This window comes from Stylophora pistillata, chromosome 11 (genome assembly GCF_964205215.1).
Source record: "Stylophora pistillata chromosome 11, jaStyPist1.2, whole genome shotgun sequence".
Classification (NCBI taxonomy): Eukaryota; Metazoa; Cnidaria; class Anthozoa; order Scleractinia; family Pocilloporidae; genus Stylophora; species Stylophora pistillata.
In genome coordinates this window covers 20,695,187-20,716,867 of record NC_142529.1, presented here as the reverse complement: position 1 = coordinate 20,716,867, position 21,681 = coordinate 20,695,187, and the positions used below count along the sequence as shown (strand labels likewise).

At 40.0% G+C, this 21,681-nt stretch overlaps 3 protein-coding genes across 12 annotated transcripts in view; 1 reads left to right on the top strand and 2 right to left on the bottom strand.

The window, feature by feature from the left end:
- Positions 1 to 7,449, bottom strand: part of LOC111340448 (uncharacterized) — a 9,780-nt gene extending 2,331 nt beyond the window's left edge. For both annotated transcript variants that reach the window (XM_088739799.1, XM_022947295.2), the window contains exons 1-7: positions 7,312 to 7,449; positions 5,070 to 5,293; positions 3,460 to 3,669; positions 2,484 to 2,657; positions 1,736 to 1,886; positions 1,261 to 1,469; positions 129 to 366 (exon numbers count right to left, since the gene is read on the bottom strand). In XM_088739799.1, coding sequence (XP_088595925.1) covers positions 129 to 366; positions 1,261 to 1,469; positions 1,736 to 1,886; positions 2,484 to 2,657; positions 3,460 to 3,669; positions 5,070 to 5,276 — 1,189 coding nt within the window. In that variant the 5' untranslated portion in view covers positions 5,277 to 5,293; positions 7,312 to 7,449. The remainder of the gene's footprint in view (positions 1 to 128; positions 367 to 1,260; positions 1,470 to 1,735; positions 1,887 to 2,483; positions 2,658 to 3,459; positions 3,670 to 5,069; positions 5,294 to 7,311) is intronic.
- A 228-nt stretch (positions 7,450 to 7,677) lies between these two features.
- LOC111340444 (ATP-dependent DNA helicase PIF1-like) lies at positions 7,678 to 12,431 on the top strand. 7 transcript variants are annotated; one of them, XR_015993557.1, is made up of 5 exons: positions 7,678 to 7,800; positions 8,384 to 9,018; positions 9,289 to 9,381; positions 10,284 to 10,390; positions 11,383 to 12,431. XR_015993557.1 is itself a non-coding variant. In XM_088739834.1 (2 exons), the coding sequence occupies exons 1-2, from the start codon at positions 8,835 to 8,837 to the stop codon at positions 10,298 to 10,300; spliced, it is 201 nt and encodes a 66-aa protein (XP_088595960.1). In that variant the 5' UTR covers positions 8,039 to 8,834; the 3' UTR covers positions 10,301 to 12,431. The 7 variants fall into 7 exon arrangements, 1 of the variants encoding a protein (XP_088595960.1); XR_015993556.1 differs by lacking the exon at positions 7,678 to 7,800 and adding an exon at positions 8,039 to 8,309; XR_015993559.1 differs by lacking the exon at positions 7,678 to 7,800 and having other exon boundaries at positions 8,039 to 9,018; positions 9,305 to 9,381.
- Positions 10,234 to 20,969, bottom strand: LOC111340449 (uncharacterized). Of its 3 annotated transcripts, none has more exons than XM_022947297.2 (9): positions 20,719 to 20,969; positions 18,932 to 19,167; positions 17,314 to 17,523; positions 16,365 to 16,526; positions 15,382 to 15,532; positions 15,091 to 15,302; positions 13,995 to 14,232; positions 13,350 to 13,633; positions 10,234 to 12,802 (listed from the first exon to the last, which is right to left on the bottom strand). In XM_022947297.2, the coding sequence occupies exons 2-9, from the start codon at positions 19,136 to 19,138 to the stop codon at positions 12,656 to 12,658; spliced, it is 1,611 nt and encodes a 536-aa protein (XP_022803032.2). In that variant the 5' UTR covers positions 19,139 to 19,167; positions 20,719 to 20,969; the 3' UTR covers positions 10,234 to 12,655. The 3 variants fall into 3 exon arrangements, with proteins under 3 accessions (XP_022803032.2, XP_022803031.2, XP_088595926.1); XM_022947296.2 differs by having other exon boundaries at positions 18,932 to 19,164; XM_088739800.1 differs by lacking the exon at positions 20,719 to 20,969 and having other exon boundaries at positions 18,928 to 19,055.
- Between the last annotated feature and the right edge of the window lie 712 nt (positions 20,970 to 21,681).

Below are 21,681 nucleotides of genomic sequence, written 5' to 3'. Positions count from 1 at the left end.
TACGCTAGTCGCGTAGTCGCGAATTTTGTCGAGCGTACTTGTGTATTTATTATTAAAATTCAAAACTTTCCCTCAGCGCGCTTAATTGCTCGTTATTACTCTCTTCTACTCATACTTCACCGACTCACATGTTCGTATTGACAAACGGCAGTCGAATCCCTTGGAGGGCATCAAAATCTCCGCTCTCATTCTATGATGAAACTGAGAGCACATGTGAAAGTTCGGCGTGTCCGACGTATCCCCAGTTTCCTCCTCAGACAATACTCGAGTCAAAACGTTTTTAACAGGAATAGGAGCAAACCGAGAGAATACCAGAGAAGGCTCTGCAGCCCCTTCTTCCTTAGAGTGTTCCTCCTCTAGCCATACCTCGGAATAAAAAGAGCAGCGGATACTTGTGGTAAATTAAATACCAAACTTAGATTACCCTTTTCCCATTGGAACATTTGGCCCACCTCCATAGTTTGCTGAATAAACTTCGCCCTTCCCCAGCTTCTCCCACGCCCACACGGTCAACGCATCTCGATAACGCATCCTTTTCCTCAACCAAAACGAAAGAGGTGACCGAGGCGGTATGTAAACTAAGAAAGCGATTGGAGCAGTCGAAGATTCTCTGTAAATGGACACATTTTGTAGGGAGCAACGTTTTATATTCAAAGTCCTGATTTTCAAACGTGACTTTTAAAAGATATTAAACAAAGTTTATGTTCACGGGAATAAAGATTTTTTTTGAGCCCGACTTAGAGTCATTTTAGGCCGAGCTCAATCTCTAGTCAAGGGTCATTTTGGCTGCTTGTCAGCGGCATGGTCGTCATTATTTGGCGACCGTACCGCTGACAAGGAGCTTAGTGACCCTGGGCTCGAGATTGGCCCGAAGCTGCAAGGCGAGGGTTTAAAATGACTCCGAGAAGGGTCCAAAACATAATTATGCTCAACGAATTAACATGTATTACTATTAATATCAATTTGGAAGGCTTCGGGAAAATAAAAACCGAACAAAATGACAATAACACTGTCTGGACAATTACAAGGGCAAACGAACGAGCTGAAATACATTTTAGCCCACCAAAATCTCCATCTTTGTCCGCAAAATGCGCCGCAAAGCCTGACAAAGTGACAATAATGCTTATTAGAGCCTTCAAGTGCTGATAGTCAATCTTGTCAGATAAATAACACCAGAATGTCTTGGGGTTGTTTGGTTTGATTTCAAAAGAATCAAACTAACACGCAATCTTAATTTTTGAGAGGATGGATTTTAAATACCTTAACACGTATATCTCGGCAAGAAGGGGTGTAAAATGTGAAGTCATGTCTGATATCCTCAGTAGCTGAACAGGAAGTGAGATTCTTCTCAATTTCCTCAACTTCTATTTTCTCAACGCCCTCCTTGAAGGACAGTTTCCAGCTTTTGCCATCCGTGGATTCAAGTTTATGTTTGATTTCATTCAAAGTAAACGTCTGCTCCTCTTCTTCTACAGAAAGAATGAAAATCTGAATTTAACAACTTCGCAGTTCATCTTCATTCAAGCGACTGAATCGATCTTGTGAAACTATGGGTACTTTCGCAGTTACTAGCTTATTTAAAACGTCACGTTCAATCAATGTCTTCTTTTTCTCCCTCGAGAGTGGCCTTGATAATTTTATGCCATTTAAATGTCGTAAAAAATAAAGCCCGTTCTTCCCTTGGCCTCACCAGTGCCTCTCCTCCCCTCCCCTCCCCCCAAAGAGATTCTCTTACCTTCATCAATCCTGCTAATGTGGGCGTGGCCGAAATGACTCCACATATCAACTTTGACCATCTCTCCTTCCTCCTTCTCTTTGTGTATTTGCTTTAAGACCCCAAGGATCTTTTCGATCAGACTGTCTGTGTCAGCAAAATCAGACTTTTCCTATTAAGATACAAACGTAATTAATCGTGTGTTGAATTCGTTCGGGCGAGAAGATTCTTGAAAGGGAATTTTGTTGGTGGTGTTTTCAGTTGGAAAATCAATTCAAGTAATTGATTGTTATATTACTCCGAGTTCAAACCATTTCCTTCAAAAATGAGTGTAAGGTCATGTGTAAATTGTTTAGTTATTGATTTGGACTTTTGTGTTGCTTTGTTTGTTTTAGTTGTTGCTTTTTTTTTAGTCCAGCTAGACTCTTTCCAATCGAGCAAGTGAGCTCGAAGGCTGCCTTCAGCTTTTAAATCTTACCGTTATCAAATCAGATTAAGATTTCTTCAAGTTTTGAACTAGAAAAGCCGTTCCAATGCTGGTAAAATTTAGCTTGAGCGTGTTAAGCGTATCAGTAGACGACAATAATCAGACTTGCACATATGAAATAATGTGTTTCCTAAATGAATCTCATACGTTTGAGCAGTGGCAATGAAATCAAATAAAGGGACAATCTACGCAATTACAGACCAAAATTTGCCAAGAGATGTCACTCGGCAGATAAGTTGTCAACTCAGGATGCCCCTGTCAAGGCGACACAGAGCCACATACCTCTTCTAAGGGATGTTCCAGGAGCCTAAGTTGAAAGGATTTTTCAATCGAGCTGGCTTCTTCTGATCGTATCTTGTGCAATTCAAATTCGTGATCATCCTTTAGTTGAGCCGTATCTACATAACAAAACCTCGCAAGAGGTTCAACCCTCAGTGAACGTTTCATTCCTAGGTTCTTGACGAAAAGAGAAAAGATTCAGTAGTGCTACATACCGTAATAAGCAATGTGTTCCTCATTGAGAGCTTAGAAAATTGGCCTCATTTCCAAGGAAAATGTTGCTAATCGTTTTTGAAGATCCCAAGGGGATCTGGAGTTCACCAATCCTGTGTCGCGAATTTAGGTCACACGGACATCTCATATGGCTAGTAATAGCACTTCGCCGAAAATTTTAGTCATTCATGTTTAACGTGTGACGTTACACTGTACCAATATAACAGATCGATATTCTAACGAGGAGAAACTACATCAGACAAATTAATTTCAACCGTGCAAAAAATTTAACTTTAAGCGGAAAAATTTGACAAATGTTTTTATTAAATTTGATCGTAAAAATTCTCTTCTAAACGTAACGGAGAGAAATTAACCGTTAGCCGTAAAAGCCATCACCGGCAAGGAGACCTCCTTATTGTACAATTCAAAAGGATTGAAAAGCAGCTTAAGTTTCGGAAAAGGTCGTTCTTTCTCAACCGTCATAGGGAAAATATGAAAAACAAATGGTTTTCAGGAGGAACGTTAACAAAGAGGGAATCAGTCGTCTTTAGCAGAGTTTCAAGGGAATACGGGGGGGGGGGGACATGGCTAACTGACTGTCAATGAGGGGAGATCTTAGATATTACAGAGCTCTTGGGGTCTGGTAAATTTTATTCCGATACAACTAAAAATTCTTTAACCCTCAGGGGATAAATGATGACAGGTCGCATAGGCCTGGTTTTGTCTTACTCTTTACTCAGCCATTTTGCATCTCGTAAACACTCACCACAGTGGCCTTTACTTCTCGTATCACTTTTTTTTCTTGTTCAGTTGATCCTTTGATGTGCAGGTGATTGTCAATGACTTTAAGGGCTACGCCTGTCCTAGTTTCGATGTCGTTAAGTTTCTCACGTCCTCTTCCAATGACGAAACCCATGAATTTCTCGGGTATCTTTACGTCGAGCTTCTTGAACCCGCCTCTTTTGTCGTGAGCTCTCTATAAATTGAAACAAAGAAAATTGCCGTGTGTGGACTGAAAGACTTAAATAGAGAGAACAAAAAACTGCTTCTTAGAAAAAGGGGCTTAAGAATATATATTTTTGTACTTAATTTTTCCACTACATGTACTCTGTAACGTAAAAAGTAGGTGTTGTTATTAGGTAGGTAATCGGCAGGTCTCTTCTTGAACAATGACAAGGAAAATCATGTATAACGTTGATTTCAAGTCTCCTACTCTCCTGACGGAGATCTCATGCAGGGGAAGATTCCGATGTAATATCGACTGGGATAATCGTGCCCCTTCTCGTGTGGTTAAGGACAGTCCAAGCTAATTCATACCCCTAAGGATACCACCTGTATCAGTGCGCTATGGAAGACCTACGGGACCCTAGAAACACAGTCGGTCACGGTGCTTTGTAATAATTCATTTTACTGTTCCTCGCTCGGTTGCCAAGCCTTTGAACAGGATCGAGGCTAAGGGTGACCTTGTTGTGATACAAACATTGGTGTTCTTCAAATGTAAATTACTTTGTTATCATGCTAACTAGATTCTGGTTTATATCAAAACAAGGTCACCTTCAGCCTCATTCCAAATCGAAGGCTTGGCCACTAAGTACGCAATTGTAAAATGACCTGTTCTAACCTGGATATCTCATTTTTCTGGCACTAAGAGGATTTCCGCGATTGCAACTACAAATCAATCTACCGAAACTCAACCATAGCCTCAAAATAGTGCTTATCTCCTAAAAGTACTTTTTCATCTCCACATACGTCATTTCTCACTTTCACATGCTAAATCAAAGACAAAGTATCAAAACAAATTGTTTGCGATTCTGTCAACCCTCTCGTTTCAAGACAGATATTGTTGTGCTTTAACAATTTTGCGTTTTACTTAACAAATGGTAAACACCACAGCGTACAGTATTGAGTTATGGATGCACGCGGGAGCTTGCTAAGCACGAAAGAAGCGTAAGAGTCGCTCGAGGCGATAGCCGAGAGCGACTCTAGCTTCTTGAGTGCTCAGCAAACCTCCCAAGTGCATCCATAACTCAATAGTGTACGCTGTGGTGTTTACCATTTGTTTTATAACATAACATTAACACATTGTAGCTAAAGAGTTCCCTTTTATTTAAAAAATCTTACGTGACCAGAAAAAAACAAGCGCGCGCGGAAAAATAGTCTTTGCATTTGCTCACGTCAGCAGCGTACATCCATGGGCAAATGGGGGACGCTAAATTGACCAATCAGAGCGCGCGCTTTACTTTGGTTATGTTATAAACTGATTTAGGACCCTGTGAACATGCAGCGTTCATGTAGGCTAGCCAACCGGTTTTATAGTTCGAATGGCCCAGAGCTAGAGAGGGTCACTCCGCTTTTTTGACACCTATTCTTACTTACTGTCAGTGTTTCTTCAATCATTGTCTTTGCATCCTGACATTGTTCTTCTGTGCCTCTCAGATGGGCCTGATTGTCTTTGATGGTTATGTAGACTCCAGTTTGATCTCTTATCTCCTGTAGTCGTGATCCTTTTCTTCCTATAACAAGTCCAACCTTGTCTTTGGGGATTGGTACCACCCTCCTCGTAAGCCTTTGCACACTGGACATGCTGATGGCAGATGGACCTTAGAACGCATTAAAATAAAGGATCAGTAGGTGTGTTGAGGAGGAAAGATATTTAACGCACTGAAAGATCATCGAATTGTATATACATTAATTGGATTGATATTTTCTTCATTCTTCAGTTGGTACTAGGTGACACTGCCTGGCAGTTGGTGAAACGAATTAAACGCAAACATTTTTTTTTTGTAGGATGTCTAATAATACAGAAGGCGCCACCTAGCCTCAAAAGTGTAAACGGTGATATTCAACCTTGCACTGATCGATTCCAAGGTTCTTATATTTGTAATCCTTTCACGGAAAAGACCGCGATCAGTTGAACGTTTGAAGACTATTTGATCGAACTCTTGCCAAATACCAATCATTAATGAAAACAAGATGACGGTTATTGAATTTCTAGCGTTCTGATTGGCTGAACGGAGGCATGTTATGCATGAGCTTGTAACCTAGCTTCGAGCTCATAACCTAGCTCCAACAATTAATCAATTCGTCAGTAAGGATTGACCGATACGGCTTTTTCAAATCGATACGATACCGAGTACGATGTTTACTGTTTCCTTCGATATCGATATCGATACTGTGACGTTATTGAAGTAAATATTAAGTCACCTGATCTGATAAACTAAATGAAGGCATTCTCGCACGGTTTTCTGTTCAGTTCTGTAAAGTAGCATCAAAAGTGAGCAAGTCAAAAATTTCAATTTATTGAGACTCATTTTCAATTTTCCCGAGAAAATGAAGAAGAGCCGCTAAGGTACAATCTTTCTACTTACTATATCAAGCAATATGCAACTTTCACTTGCATTCATGATCGTTAGGCATACAATGAAAGGTTACCAGTCACTGTACGAGTCACTAATAACAACCAAACACGAATGCCCGACTTATTATGGATCCTGCTGTTCAATACTCGATATATCAGAGACTCCCTGGCGTACAGGACCATGCAGAGATGCCATACTTTAGAACCATTAAACCTTTCTCTTTGCTTTTTCTTGCTTGAGGTTTCTCTTTGGCAAGCAGGCATGGTAGTTTGCATCTCATTTTTGTTCCCCTAAATATCTCTTTGTAATGCCTGGGTTGTTGCAAGTTATGATTTTGTTGCCGTTGTAGATAGAGCATGTAGAATGACTTTACATTCACAGTTAATAAAATCGAGTACTATTTCACAATGAAATGTTGTACTAGGGAATGGAAGAAACCGCCACTTTGATCGGCACGCTGTGGCAATCCTAGATTGCATACCACAGCGCACATTCACGATCTGTCAGCGTTTAGTCGCGGGAGATTAAAGCGCAAGGTGGGTCACGTGCAGCATCGAAAGAATCGATACTCTTCCCTTGTATCGTTATTTTTTTTATCCGACATCGGTATCGCCGGTATCGAATATTTGGTATCGATATCGGCCCATCCTTATTCGTCAGTGAAGCCGTAGTTAGTAGAGGGGACTCTACTAACTATGGTGAAGCGGAATAAATTTCTGAGAGCGGGCCGCAAAGCAATGGCGAAGAAAAATCGCTTTGCCCTCGAGCTAACAACTAAAGAAATGATAAATTGAACTTATAGAAAATGCGACTCCCATATACACCAAAAACGTCACTAAATTTCGTATGAAAATATTTCAAATGGAGCGGAAAATAGAGCAGTTTTTGTTTACTCAGCGCGCAAAGCGATTTTGTTTACCTATTGCGATAGCATTTGCGGGAAGCGAAAGTTTATCTTCCGATCGTTGTCAAACCAATAAAAGTAAGGTGGTAGTGTTATTTTTTGGGTGCCTCTTTACTAACACAATTATTTGAGACGGGCTTGTCGAATATAAGATTATCATGACGAGTTCGGCGCTACTTGCTTCGCTGGTTAGTTGTCATCTTATATTCAGTGAGCGCTCTCGTACAATAATTGTTAGATATTCAGGTTATTTTAATGAAATACCAAGCGCAATACCGTGGACGAAAGTGATAAATTAAACTAATGAAGTGATGTGGTTGACCTATAAAAGGATTTGCATAGTGTACGCACTGACCTGAGTTAACACAGGCAAGCCTTGTTCCTCTTGCTACCCCAGTGAGTTACAGTTTTGTATTCCGCTTTACCCAATGGCGCCGGTTTGAATGGATGAGCTTGTACCGCTCAACTTATTTTATCGCGTCTAAAGGCTTCAATTCAGCTCTTTGTAGCAATTTTTGTCAAGGTAAACAGTTGTGTCATCCGTGAAACCTTGGACGTCTGACTGTGGGGCTCACTTTTCTGAGAAAATGACTCTCTGGTGGTTCCGGATGGATTCGTGGAAAGATGAATGATGCTTAAACGTGACGTCATCTTATCCAACGGGCATAAGGGGGACGGTACACAATAGGGGTGGCAATGATGCAGTCTTTGCAACTGATATTCCTTTCATTTTAGCGGATGGGAAGAGGTATAAGGATTTATTTGCGGATGGGAAGATTGCCATCCTTTAATTGCAACTCCTCGACCAACTCCAGGAACATTCAAGAAGAGACTCACTCCTCCCGTAAGAGTATACTTGGTGCAGACCGACACTCAAAATCATCTTAAGTTAATGAAACATTTCTAGCACGAGGAACAGTTGGTATTGGTAGTATAAACATTAAACAAGCTCTGTGCAGTGCTCGACGAAGTTCTCCTCATTTCCCAAGTTGATTAATTAACCATTCAAGAAAGAAAACTCCTTAAGAAGGGCGAGTGAATGCTCAGTATTTTTTCGGTGAAAATTAAGGCTGCCATCTTTGATTTTACAGCAGCAGAAACCTGGGGAGAAGAATAAATCGGTACCAAGGGGGTAGGGGACGGTCAGTAGAAAGGAGACGGGAGGTGATGGGGCAATAGTTTTCTCATTTTCCCCGTCTCCCTCCCCCACCATTAACCCTCCTTTCCAAAACATAGCCGGCCTGAGACCCCATCAAAGAGGACTGGAGACTACTTACTCCTTGCATGTGATTGGTCAATGTACTTGAACTCCAAAATTTACACCAGCGAACGTACTGCTCTTTATTTGTAAAGGTAAAGGGACGACTGATTTCTTTGATCGAACCTTTTATTTTCTTTCAAACGTTTTTAAACTTTAATTTCGACAGAGTGAGGGAAGCTAGTGAGTCAGAATGCTCCTTGACAGTGGAAAACCTCAATTCCAATGGCGTGGCCACGAAACGGCGAACTTACAAGAGTATTACAGCTGTCTTGGGTCGAGATGAATTTCGCGACATCGCCATATGATGTATTAGTCGTCAATTTCCGTTGGGAAAGACTTTTCTCCTGAAAGAATTGACCGTTCACAAACGGTTTTTACAAGAAGGGAAAGCGACGATTAAACTTCTACCACAGAAGATACAAATCATGTTTTCGATTTCTCGATGGGCTATAAGAAAAGACCGCTGGAGGACAAGAACGGTGTGACACCGAAGTGAATGAGAACTACATGTTATTAGAAAGGGATTCGAGTTGTGGCAACCGGACGAGCACGACGAAGCGGCAAGAAAACGTCTCAGCTCCTTGAGTTCTTTTCAAATTAACCGTATACCAGAACAAATGGCAGTAGTAAACGCCATAAGAGCGAAAGGGAGTGTGCTTTTTACTGGTAGTGCCGGAACTGACAAGTCATATGTCTTGAAACGTTTAATAACAATGTTACCACCTCAGAATACTTTTATAACTGCTAGTACTGGAGCTGCAGCTTGTCATATTGGTGGGACTACGATTTATGCATTTGCAGGTGGGTTTCCTGTGCAAGAGGGCTGACAAGCTTCTCATTTTTATACTCGTGCAATTGTGCTTAAGAGATGTGGTTAACAATAGTAGAGAAATTGGTCGACGCAGGCCTGTAAGGAAATTCGAAAGCGAAGGGATGAATTCCTTTGATCACACAGCCATTGGCATGCATAGAGAATAATGTAAGGGGAGTGTCCTGCTGGTAGATGTTGCTTTCAGTCTTCCCAGGAATATCGGAGGAACTCGCCCACTACCTGCCTTCCTTTTCTCATAGGTCACGCTTCTTACAGGTTACTAGAAGGAGGGGAATAGAAAAGAAAAGACTTTTACGACAGAACTTTGGAGAAAAGTTTGTCATCAGACTAGGGTGAGAGACTGGGAGACATGCTGCTATAGTTTGCTTTACATCATTATCAAGCAGTAAAATGACAGGCACTCAGGAAGAATTATGTACGTCTAACCTCTACCCATTAACCCACCAAAGACCTCACTCATTGCAGGCCACCATTATATGAAGTATCTGGGGAGTGCTGTCACTCTATTGAATTAGAGTTGTCATGTTTTCAGTATGGAATTGAGCATATAGTTAACTCTGTTTGGGTCTGAAATCAGTGATAATGTATTTCATACTCTCTGCAATTGGGATCTGTAAACAGTGTTTTTTTAGAGGGAAAAAAAAATGTTAGTCACAATTTGTTAAGGTTTGAAATATAATGGCAAGAAGCCTTCACATACAAGTGGGTTAGAACTACCTATAGGGTAAGGGTTTCAGAAGGAATGAGGTGCAGCCACTTAAATTTCTGCAGATACAACCAGTGGCACAAAGTTCTGCTTAGGATGTGTTCTCAAAATTTTATCAGTTGTTATGGTCTTATGCATTAGGTATTGGAAGTGGAAGTGGAAATGGACCTCTTTCCCAGTGTGTCATCTGGCATCATGGCCTGGGCACGCCTAACAGTGGAGATATTGTAAACATTTCATCATTGATGAAATCTCAATATTGGACTCCATGTATTTTGACACACTTGAAGCAGTTGCTTGCACTCTGAGGAAAAAAGACAATATCCCATTTGGTGGAATTTAGCTGATATTATCAGATTTCTTACAGCTTCCTCCTTTAACAAAACAACCAGGACTCACAAAATTTTGTTTCCTGTTAATAAAAAAGGTTCTATTGACATTTAACCCCAAGACTGAGCAGTCAGATTCATACAATCCACAGCCATGAGATTTTAATCAACCTTTGACTTTTTATTGTGATTATTTCAGGTAGAAAGTTGGAGTGAATGCAGTGACACAACCATTAAGCATAAACATGTCTTTAGTCAAGAAGATCTACTCTTTATCTCAGTTCCCCAAAATGTGTGTGTTGGAAGGTAAAAATTTTTATTCTTGCAAGCAGTTTGTGTAAATTCTAGATGAACAATCTCTAAGAAATGTAACAATATGAGACAACATGGTCTTTCAAGATACAGTGTAGCTGTCACAACATGTCACCATAATCATTTCTGTTGATCAAATAGATTCCATGTTGCTATGCATCTGTTAAGCCCTTTAACTCCTGGAAGTGATTAACATGTAACTTCTTCCTTTAATATCCATACGTTATTCAGCAAACAGGTAATGAGAATACTCAAACTTATCAGTTATAAGTTATTACCTTGATCTAACACCAAATTCTTAATTTACATGGAAATGGATAGCAGCTAGGGGGGAGGGGTGGGGAGAGAATTAAGAATCAGATCTTTGGAGTTAAAGGGTTTGTAATACTATCACAGATGACATCAAAATGTGGTAAGAACCAAAAGGTGGCACATAATTAGATGCAGCTGAGGATGTCACTCAGATGTTCTTAACCCATACAGCTTAAAGCATTATACATTTTAAAAGAACAAAATGTAACATCGGAATGGTGGTCATTTAACAAATGGATGGTGGTTTAGCATGGTCTATACTCCTATTGAAAATGTTGTTTTTCATCGTAGTCGTCAGTAATGACTAATGTTGCTGTTGATAAGAATACATACCATGCCAAACCACTGTTGATTTGTTTTTAACCACAATATGAAGGGAAAAAAAGGGAAAAAATAACAAAACAAAAAAACAACAATAACACTAACAACAATTCTTTCAGTGTGTGACATGTTGACGCACACAGCATTGTCTATATTCTTATCAAAACCGAAAAATTGGCCAGTCAGGTTGCGACATTACGGCTAATTGTGGTGTTACTGTAAAAAAAATGTTATTTATGATCATTGCAATTGGGGGTGATCAGAACTTAAAAACTCATCATGTTGAAAGTTGATGTAGATGTTAATGCTAAATGTTGAATAGTTTATCTAGAATAGTTCTTCTCCTTTATTAGGTGATACTGGCTAAGAACTTGATTGTCTCCAAAGGACTGGTTAATGGTGTTCGTGGAATAATCAAAGGATTTGATTTGGGATCTGCTGGTCTGTTAATTATAAACTTACGTATCATCCTCAGTGAATGTCATGTACACCCATATTTGATGTGCAAGAATCTAATACTGTTGAGAAGGCGTTAATGAACTTGTGCGCGTGCGACTCGCGTGCGCTTGCTTTGGGACTACGTAGGCTAATAATATCGTAAGCAAATCACGCGGATCTTTTAATTTTGACTTGTGCGATTTAACAAATGGTAAACACCACAGCGTACACTATTGAGTTATGGATGCACGCAGGAGGTTGCTAAGCACGAAAGAAGCGTAAGAGTCGCTCGAGGCGATAGCCGAGAGCGACTCTAGCTTTTTGAGTGCTTAGCAAACCTCCCAAGTGCATCCATAACTCAATAGTGTACGCTGTGGTGTTTACCATTTGTTTTATAACATAACATTGATACATTGTAGCTAAAGAGTTCCCTTTTATTTAACAAATCTCACGTGACCAGAAAAAACAAGCGCGCGCGGAAAACTAGTCTTTGGATTGGCTCACTTCAGCAGCGTACACCCGTGGGCAAATGGATCAATCAGAGCGCGCGCTTTGCTTTGGTTATGTTATGACTTTTACTGGGGAGTTGAAAATTTTTTAGTTTATCGAGTAGCAGTTTTTTTTAATGGTAGTTGTCGTTTACCGTGAGTCTACAGTTTACCGTGTTGGATTTAAAGTGTTTGTTTGGATTTCTCGTTTCGCTTCCGAACAAATAAGTTTACATATATCTTCAGATAGGCATCCAAGAAATTCTTCTTTGATCAATAATAGCAGTTTTTGTTTTTGGTAACTCTAATTCAAAAAGGCTGTCACAATGTTTACTGAATGTCAGTGTTACTAAGCAGTAAGAAATTCCTTACAATTTTTTTTTTGACCAGTCAGAGCAAGTTTGAGACTAATTTAAAATCAAGTAATACAAACTTTTGATAAATTATACATACCCAATACAAAATATTTGCATGTCTGTCTGTCTGTCTGTCACAAAATCATAATTTTAGATAACAGACTATACAGGGTAGAAGGCCATCTAAAATTTTTATAGAAAGGTATGTCATGAAATGGCTGATCAACTTTCCTGACTAACTCGTAGGACAACCAGGTTAGGTAACACACTAAACAGACGCATCTTGCTGTGAAGTATCTTGGGAGGGGGGGTCTATAAAGCTCGCTCTTCGCTGAAATCACTCGTCACTTGCTATTACTGTGGGGCAAAATTCCCTGAACTTTCCTTAGAAACTCTAAGAATTTAGGAAGCTTGGCAATGATCTGCTCTGGTTCCCAGTTTCCTTCATTTAGTACTTGGTCCCATTCTTCACAGTGGAGATGAACATCAGGCTTTTCATAGTTGATCATAAAACATTAATAAACAAAATGCATGAGTAATGCAAAGAAATTAAAAACAAAATACGGATCAAACGAAAATGCTGTAGTAACACCTACATCAACTAGTCCCATTTAAGCACTGAACTCATTAGTCATTGTAACTCCACGATATGACCTCAAGGTCACACTCCTACCTTATAGTACGGAGTCTTACTGTAATTATAAAGCGAGAGGTGCTGCATTGGCATAGGAAAAAAAGTATTAACCGCAGTTGCAATTACTAACTCTTCGTGTTTGATAGTGTCCACACTTGTGACTTTTCAAAATTTTCCGAGTGTGTTTTAATAACTGTTAAATAAATACATCTCTTCGCTTTTTACCTGCATCTTGCATAGTAATCAGTAAAGACGTGTCTTTAAAAGATGAGATGTGAATGTAATGTGATGTAGTGTGATATGAAAGAAGTGAATGTGAAAATGAATGTGATGCGATGGCGAGGAAAGATTTGAATCAGGGAAGTGCATATAAGTTAAAATCGTTTTTGTATAATTTGCAATACCTTCGCTTCTGATTCATTGAAACTGTACGCATCAGTCTGGTCGGGATTCACTTCTTTTGACTGGTCTTTGCAAACAGTTAAAGTAAACATGTCTCCATCATATTTATACTGATATGTCTTTCGAAGGCTGCGGCGCTGATAAAATAGGTCAAACCCATCTGGTAGCTTGGAAATTGGTGGAAACGTCAGTTGACCATCTTCAATGCTCATCTCCATGAGGTATTTTTCCAAAATGTTGCGCTCTTCTTCTGCTTGAAGAGTCGTTGTTTTTGGAGACTTTGGAACTAAAACAAGAAAGAAGTGGGGTCAGCCTATGTCCGTTTTTGATCTGCACAGTTACATGCATGCAATTTTTTCGGCATTTAAGTCACAAACCTTAAATTATAAGCATTACAATTTCGTCTTATGAGAGGGGTGGATAAACTGCTCTTTTTTGCATTAATTATGCTGCTGAGTTTTGATCGAACAGTTGGTTCAAACTGAACACCTGCGATCAGATAGGTTTATTAGCTAATCACACAAAGTGTACTAAAATAAATTCAAAAATCACAATTCATTATAACCATGGCAACAAGTAAATAACACAGATTGATGTAGTATCATTATATTTCTTATATCTCAACTTTAAGAGAAATGTTTTCTTACATGTTCTTATTTTCAAACGGCAATCAAATCCTGCGGACGGCATTAGAATGTCGAGTTTCATTCTTTGATGAAATGTCTCACAGATGTGAAAAATTGGCGAGTTCGATGCATCTCCACTATGCTCGACGGGCAAGACGTGTGTCAAGGCGTTTCGGACGGGAAGTGGAGCGCTGTGACGGAACGCAAAGGAAGACGCTGAAGCGCCCTCGGCTCCAAGTTCTTTTTCTATGAGCCATACCTAATAACAGGGATTATGATAGAAAATGAAAAGAGAAAATTTGGTCGAGCCTCGGTTAATTTGCACCTTCTGTAAGTGAAATCTTGGTGAACTGGCATAGCAAGACGTTTGTATTCTTTAACTAGCCAGACGCGAAGGAAAGTGTCAGAAGGTTCTTTATTGCAATGTTTTGAACCCTAAAGAGGCTCTATAGTCATAGCTCAGAGTTCATCTGCAAAACAAAACTCCTGAAAGTACGCCGGCGAGTTATAAGTAACAATCGCAAATCAATGAATACCCCTCAATTCATCGTTTTGTTTCTCTCTAACCTATTTGATGCAATATGATGCTGACAGAGCTACCTTAAAATCAACAGACACAATAGGTGAGACAAAAATCATAGTAGGCCGGATCGTTAAGAAAATGTTGGTAAGGTCGGAAACACGCCTTCGGGAGCTTTGCGAGTTAAAAAAAGCAAAAACTGCTGGGTTGTAGACTGTTCTCTGAGCTAAAATACCTGAATGTTGGAGTTAGGAAACTTAACTTCAAGAAAAAGAAATGGTAGTAAAACGTGCACACTTAGAAAGACAATAGCGTCGTGGGCCTGGTTAACGTTTCTTAACGGATTACCGAACAATGGAACTTAATTGCTCAGTACAAGATCGTACTTCATAATTGGTTGGTAAGGTGATCTATGACATGGTGTGACGATACTACAAATGAGGGCGACGTGAATTAGCTTGGTTTCGACATTTGTGTAACTTTAGCTTGACATAGGTACCTCTTCTGGGCTGAGTGTCCCTCCTTAGTGACCTTGGTCGAGAGGCGACGGTAGCCCCACTCCGGCATGAATAATGATTTGCTACATGTTCAAATTACCTTAACTCGAACTTCTAACCCAGATGGAGTGAAGAAGGTGAGGTCGTAGCGGATGTCATCACTGGTTGTGCATGCGCAATCTCTCAGATACTTTTCAATCTGTTCAACTTCAATTGTCTCAACTTCCGAGAAGAAAGTCTTCCAACGATCGCCAGCCGTTGATTCAATTCTATCTTTAAGCTCCTCCAGGGTGAAGAGGTCATTCTCATCATCTATCGAAAAAGTATGAAAACACCTCCAATTGATACCCCGCCTATTCACAGAAAGACGCATCAAATCTCCCGGACTAACCTTCATCAACATTGATAAGGTATGCGTGACCAAAATGACACCAAATATCTACTATGACCATTTCCTCCTCCTTCTCTTTGTGAATTTGCTTCAAAATTCCTAGCATCTTTTCTTTCAGGCTTTCCATATCCGCAAAACCGGAGGGTGTTTCCTTTGAAATAATATATTCATTATTTGATGTAGCCGACTAGACCTGAAAACATACCTTCACTAGTAAAACGAATACAAGGAACATTACGCACAGTTTATTTCCTGCACGAGAAAAATGGAGCTGGTGTTGGCAGTTCTCAATCTCTCTCCAGTGTGTAATGATGATTCTGTGACGTGATTTGAGTACATTGTCGGTATCAAAACCTGAATATGACGATATTGTAAATCGATGAAACGACTACAGTTTGAAACATTTACGTTAAATGTCTTGTAAGGCTGCTTTTTACTTTCAAGATGCTTAGCTCGGTGGAAAACTTTCCTTCGGATTGCTAAGCAACTTGAAGACGAGGCCTGCAGGCTAAATTAGTTCTTGGCAGACTTAATGGATTGATATGTACTTTTGTCTACAATATCGTTACAATATCGTTACAACCTGGCAGGTATGGAAGGACCAGTACAACCGGTTCTGCTATCGTGAGTGTCTGAGTGGACCTTTTATTTTAAGGTGAAACGGTGGTGGAAGCCCTCTACCAGCATTTACAAGAGGGTCCGAGCATAAAAAAAATTAGGGTGAATTATGCTAATGAGAAATGAAATGTATGTATGTATGTATGTAGGTATGTATTTACGATATTTAGACAGGCCAGCCCAGTTCAGCATGAAGCTGGTTTAAATGGGAGGACATCCATCACACAGTACTCTCGTGTGTGGAAAATTAACGTCTCCTACCCCAACCCTGCAGGAGACGGGACCTCCATTTACTCGTCCCTATCCGAGAAGACTAGAATAAATTACTAGCTTTCATAGCATTTGTTGTAGGGTGTACGACATACCTCTACTAAAGGATCGTCCTCAAGGTCTAGTTTGAAACACTTTAGCCCCACCATGGTATTTGGTGACGGTTGTGCAATGGACAGCTTTAACGCATGGCCTTCTTTTAAATGTGCTGTGTCCACATGAACAAATCTTGTAGCGTTACTTTTCTTTCTAGTTTTCTTCAAAGGGGAGAAAAATGATTATCGCATATGCTGCATAGCATATAACATTCTCTTGGAATTTTAAGAGACATTTAGTACAATTGCTCATACTTTGGGATGCACGCGCTCTGATTGATCAAGGATTGCGTCATATCTCGCTATATAATCACCTCGCGCCAGCTGATTACAGCAGGAGCGCCGTAAAAGCCATCACCGACTTGGAGACCTACAGATTGGCCAATTGAAAAGGATTGAAAATAGCTTAAGCCTTGAAGAATGTTTCATAGCAGAGCTGACTTCAGTCGTTCTCTCTCAATCGTCATGGGAAAACATGAAATATACAAGGACCACCGAAAGAAATTGCCTCAAAACAAGCTCGATTATTCTTGTCAGCCTAATATTACCGTTATCTGTTATTTCGTATCCCAGTTACACAACTATGACTCAGTTAAAATTTTTGTCATAACCAAGTTTTGATTTACATAAGAACCAGTTATCATTTATCGCCTGGTTTGAGAGGGTGGGGGATTTAGAGGATTTTCTCTGGGGGTGATCACGTGTTTTTGAGGGTGTCGTCTCTAGCAGAGTTTAAATGGAGGATCATAAAAAACTCATTGTCAAGTAGGGGAGATCTCAGAATAGTACAGAGCTCTGGGGATCCAGTAAACTTCATTCTGACCCAACCGAATTTCTCCGACCCGAAGGGATGAATGAAAGGTTTCATGGTAAAATTGTTTCGCAGTTTATTTCGGCCTGATTATGCCTTACTCTTTACTAAGCCATCTAACTTCTCGACAACACTCACCACAATGTTCCTTACTTCTCGTATCACTTTCTTTTCTTGTTTAGTTGATCCTTTAAAGTGCAGGTGATTATCAATGACTTTTAGGGCTACGCCTGTCCTAGTTTCGATGTTGTTGAGATTCTCACGTCCTTTTCCAATGACGAAACCCATGAACTTCTCGGGTATTGTTACGTTGAGCTTCTTGAACCCGCCTTTTTTGTTGTAAGGACTCTATAAATTGAATCAAAGAAAACTGCCGTGTATAGACAGAAAAACTTAAATAGAGTGAATAAACAACTGCTTAGAAATGGTGGCTTAAGAACGTATTTTTGTACTTAAGGGCTGAAAGTTTCAAAAGAAACTGTGGTGCTACGTCGGTGGGGGTAATAAGGTAATTTGGTTATATCAGCTAAGTTGAAATTGTAAATTGGCCATCGTAATGAGTTAAAAAGCTGACGTTTCGAGCGTTAGCCCATCGTCATTCGCTCTGACGAAGGGCTAACGCTCGAAACGTTAGCTTTTTAACTCGTTACGGTGGCCAATTTACAATTTCAACTTAGTTGCATTGATCGATATAACCATATTATTTTTATACTTAATTTTTCCACCACTCTGTAATGTAAAAGTAAGTGTTGTGGTAGCATACCTCTCCTTGAACAATGACAAGGGAAATCGCGTACAGTTGATTTCAATTAAGTGGATTCTCCTACTCTAGAGATGGAGATCTCATGTGGGGGAAGATTCCCGGATGTAACATCGACCGGGATGATCGTACCCCTTCGGGTATGGTTAATTACAGTCCGAGCTCATTCTCGCCCTTAAAGTATCTCCCGTATCAGTTCGCTATATAGGGCAGATCCTCGGAACCTTAGAAACACAGTCGGCCACAGTGTTCTGTAATAATCCATTTTACAGTTCCTCGCTTGGTTGCCAAGCCTTTGTACAGGATTGAGGCTAAGGGTGACTTTTTCCGGTGATACAAACTTTGCTGCTTTTGAAATGTAAATTACTTTGTTATCATGTTAACTATATACTGATCTTTATAAAAGTAACAAGGTCACCTTCAGCGTCACTCCAAATCAAAGGCCTAGCAACTGAGTACACAACCGTAAAATGGCCTATTCTTACCAAGATATCTCATATTTTTGGCTCTAAGAGGATTCCCGCAGTTGCAACCACAAATCAACCAACGCAAACTCAACCTGCGCCTAATAATAGTACCTTTCTTCTAAAGTACCTTTTTAACCTAAAATACATCATTTCTCACTTTCATATGTTAAATCAAAGGCAAAGTATCACAACAAACTGTTTGTGATTCAGTCAAACCCCTCGTTTCAAAGCAGATGTTGTTCGGCCGTTAACAATTTTACTCTTTAAATTTTGGACCCCAAAAACATACAGCATTCATGTAGGTTAGCCAACTGGTTTTATAGTTCAAATGGTCCAGAGCTAGAGATGCATGGACAATAGAGTCAAACTTCTCGTTTCAAAACAGATATCGTTATGCGGTAACAGTTTTGCTTTTTGCATTCAGGACACGATAAGATACAACATGGGTTCGCTGACTGGTTTTATGGTTCAGATGGCCCGGAGCTAGAGAGGGAAGCTCTCTACTTTAGTGACACCTGTTCTTACCTACCGTCAGAATCTCTTCGATCATTGTCTCCGCATGCTGGCATTGTTCTGCTGTGCCTCTCAGATGGGCATGATTGTCTTTGACGGTTATGTTGACTCCAGTTTGATTTCTTATCTCCTGTATTTGTGATCCTTTTTTCCCTATAACAAGTCCAACCTTGTTTTGGGGGATTGGTATCACCCTCGTCATAGGCCTTTGCACATTGGACATGCTGATGGCAGGTGGACCTTAAGAACCTACTAAAAAAAAAATGATCAGGGACCCGTTTCTCGAAAGACCCGGTAATTCAACTGGCCCAAAGCCATATTTAAAATCAAATTCTACGAACAGAGAAACAGGTTATGGTACCCTGACCAGTTCATTTTGCTTCTGTAGCTGATAGTTTTATTGTGCAATGTTTAAAACCTTTTAAATTCCCATCTTGTATGAAACCAGAATAGCTCTACGGGCCCGTTAAGTTACCCGGCGGGACTTCGAGAAACGGGCTTTAAGTGTGATGAAAAGGAAAGATTTTTCTTCTAAAATATTTAGTCTGCTTACGATCTTTGTGGGTGTGGAAAAGCCGGAAGGGACTTTGCTTAAAACGGCATTCTCCATTTTACTTATAATAACTTCCGGGTTGCCCTTTTAAAAAGCGTGACGTAGCGGGGCCCAACTGGCAATTAATGTGGTCACGCTATTTGATCAGCTCGAGAATTGTCATCTTTCTTGAATAAGCTCTCTCTTCGTCCAGAATACTTTTATCTCTACCACCCTGAAATACTATCGAATTATATAGACATTAATTGGTTGAATTAATATTTTTCCATTCTTCATTTAGCACAAATTTACACTGCCTGGCAGTTAATGAAAAGAATATTGAGCGCAACAGTTTTTCCTGTAGGATGTCTAATAAATACAGAAGCTACCATCTAGTATCAAAAGTGTAAATGGTAATATTCAACCATGCAGTGATCGATTCCAAGGTTCTTATATTTGTAATTGTATCTCGGAAGAGATCGCGATCAGTTGAACGTGTGAAGACTATTTGATTGAATCTTTACATATTTCGTACCAAATACCAATCAAATGAAAACTAGATCATGGTTATTGAATATCTAGCCTTCTGATGGGCTGAACAGATTCATCTTATGCATGAGCTTGTAGCCTAGCTTCGAGCTCATAACCTAGCTCTAACAAATCATTGTGGTCAATGAATTCGTCAGTGAAGCGGAAAACATTTCCGTGAGCAGGCCGTGAAGCAACGGCGAAGAAAAATCGGTCTGCCCCTGCGCTAACAACGTAAGAAATGACAGATTGAACTTATAAAAAACGCTACCCCCATTTACACCGAAAAGGCTACTAAATTTCGTAAGAGAACTTTATGTTTGTAGGTATATAACGGAAAATAAAGCAGTTTTTGTTTGCTAAGCGCGTAATGTGATTTTTTCTTTTACATGTTGCGATAACATTTACGGAAAGAGAAAGGTTATTCTCTTCCGATCGTTGTCAAACTAATAAAAGCGAGTTGCTAGTCTAATAGTTATTTTCGGTGTGTGTTTTTACTGAAAAAATTATTTGACTCAGGCACGCCAAATATGAGATTATTACAAGCAACTCGGCGCTACGCGCCTCGTTGGTTAGTTTGTTATCATCTTATATTCCACGCACCCTCGTAAAATAATTGTTAGATATTCAGGTTCTGTAATTTCCATTATAAACCAAGCGTAATACCCAAGACGAAAATGATAAAGTAAACTGATAAAGTTATGCAGATGGCCTATAAAAGGATTCGCATAGTGTGCGCATACCTCCGTTCCCAATGGTAAGCCTCGTTCCTCGACTCTCGCTACCTTAATGAGTTACAGTTTTGTAATCCATTTTATCAAATGGCGCCGGATTGAATGGATGAGCTTATACCGCTCAGCTTATTTTATCACGACTCAAGGCTTCAATTCAAATTCAAGGCTTTCAATTCAAACGATAGAGATTTTTCTCGAGGTAAACAGTTGTCTCCCGTGAAACCTTGAATGTATGACTGTGGGGCTCACTTTTCTGAGAAAATGACCTCTGGTTCCGGGTCGATTCGTGAAAAGGTGAGCTGAAAGTGTCAAAACGAGACATCATCTTATCCAACGGGTGTAGGGACTGTACACAATAGGGGTGGCAATGATCATGATGCAGTTTTTGCAACTGATATTCCTTTCATTTCAGCAGATGGGAAGAGGTTTAAACATTTATTTGCGGATGGAAAGATTGCCATCCTTTAATTGCAACTCGTTGACCAACTCCTGGAACATTCAAGAAGAGACTAACTCTTCCCATAAGAGTATACTTGGTGTAGACCGACATTCAAAATCATCCGTTTAAAGTTAATGAAACATTTATAGCACGGAGGACAGGTGGTATTGGTAGTATAAAAATCAAACGGGCTCTGTGCATTGCTCGACCAAGTTCCAACGACTCAGTGTTTACTATCAAAAAGATCAAAACGATGTACGTTGCTAAACATTGGGTCAAACATAGATGAGGCATTATTATTATGAGTTCATGGTTGATTTGTCAACAAAAGCTCCTGACCATTTGAGGAAGTAAACTAGGCTTCCCCCCTCCACCCCCGAGTGAGCATGTGCTCAGTATTTTCTTGGTGAAAATGACGGCTGCCGTCTTTGATTTTACAACAGCAGGAAGCTGGGGAGGAGGAGGAGGAGGAGGAAGAAATTGGTACTGAGGGGGTAGGGGACAGTCATTGGAAGGAGACTGGAGGTGGTGGG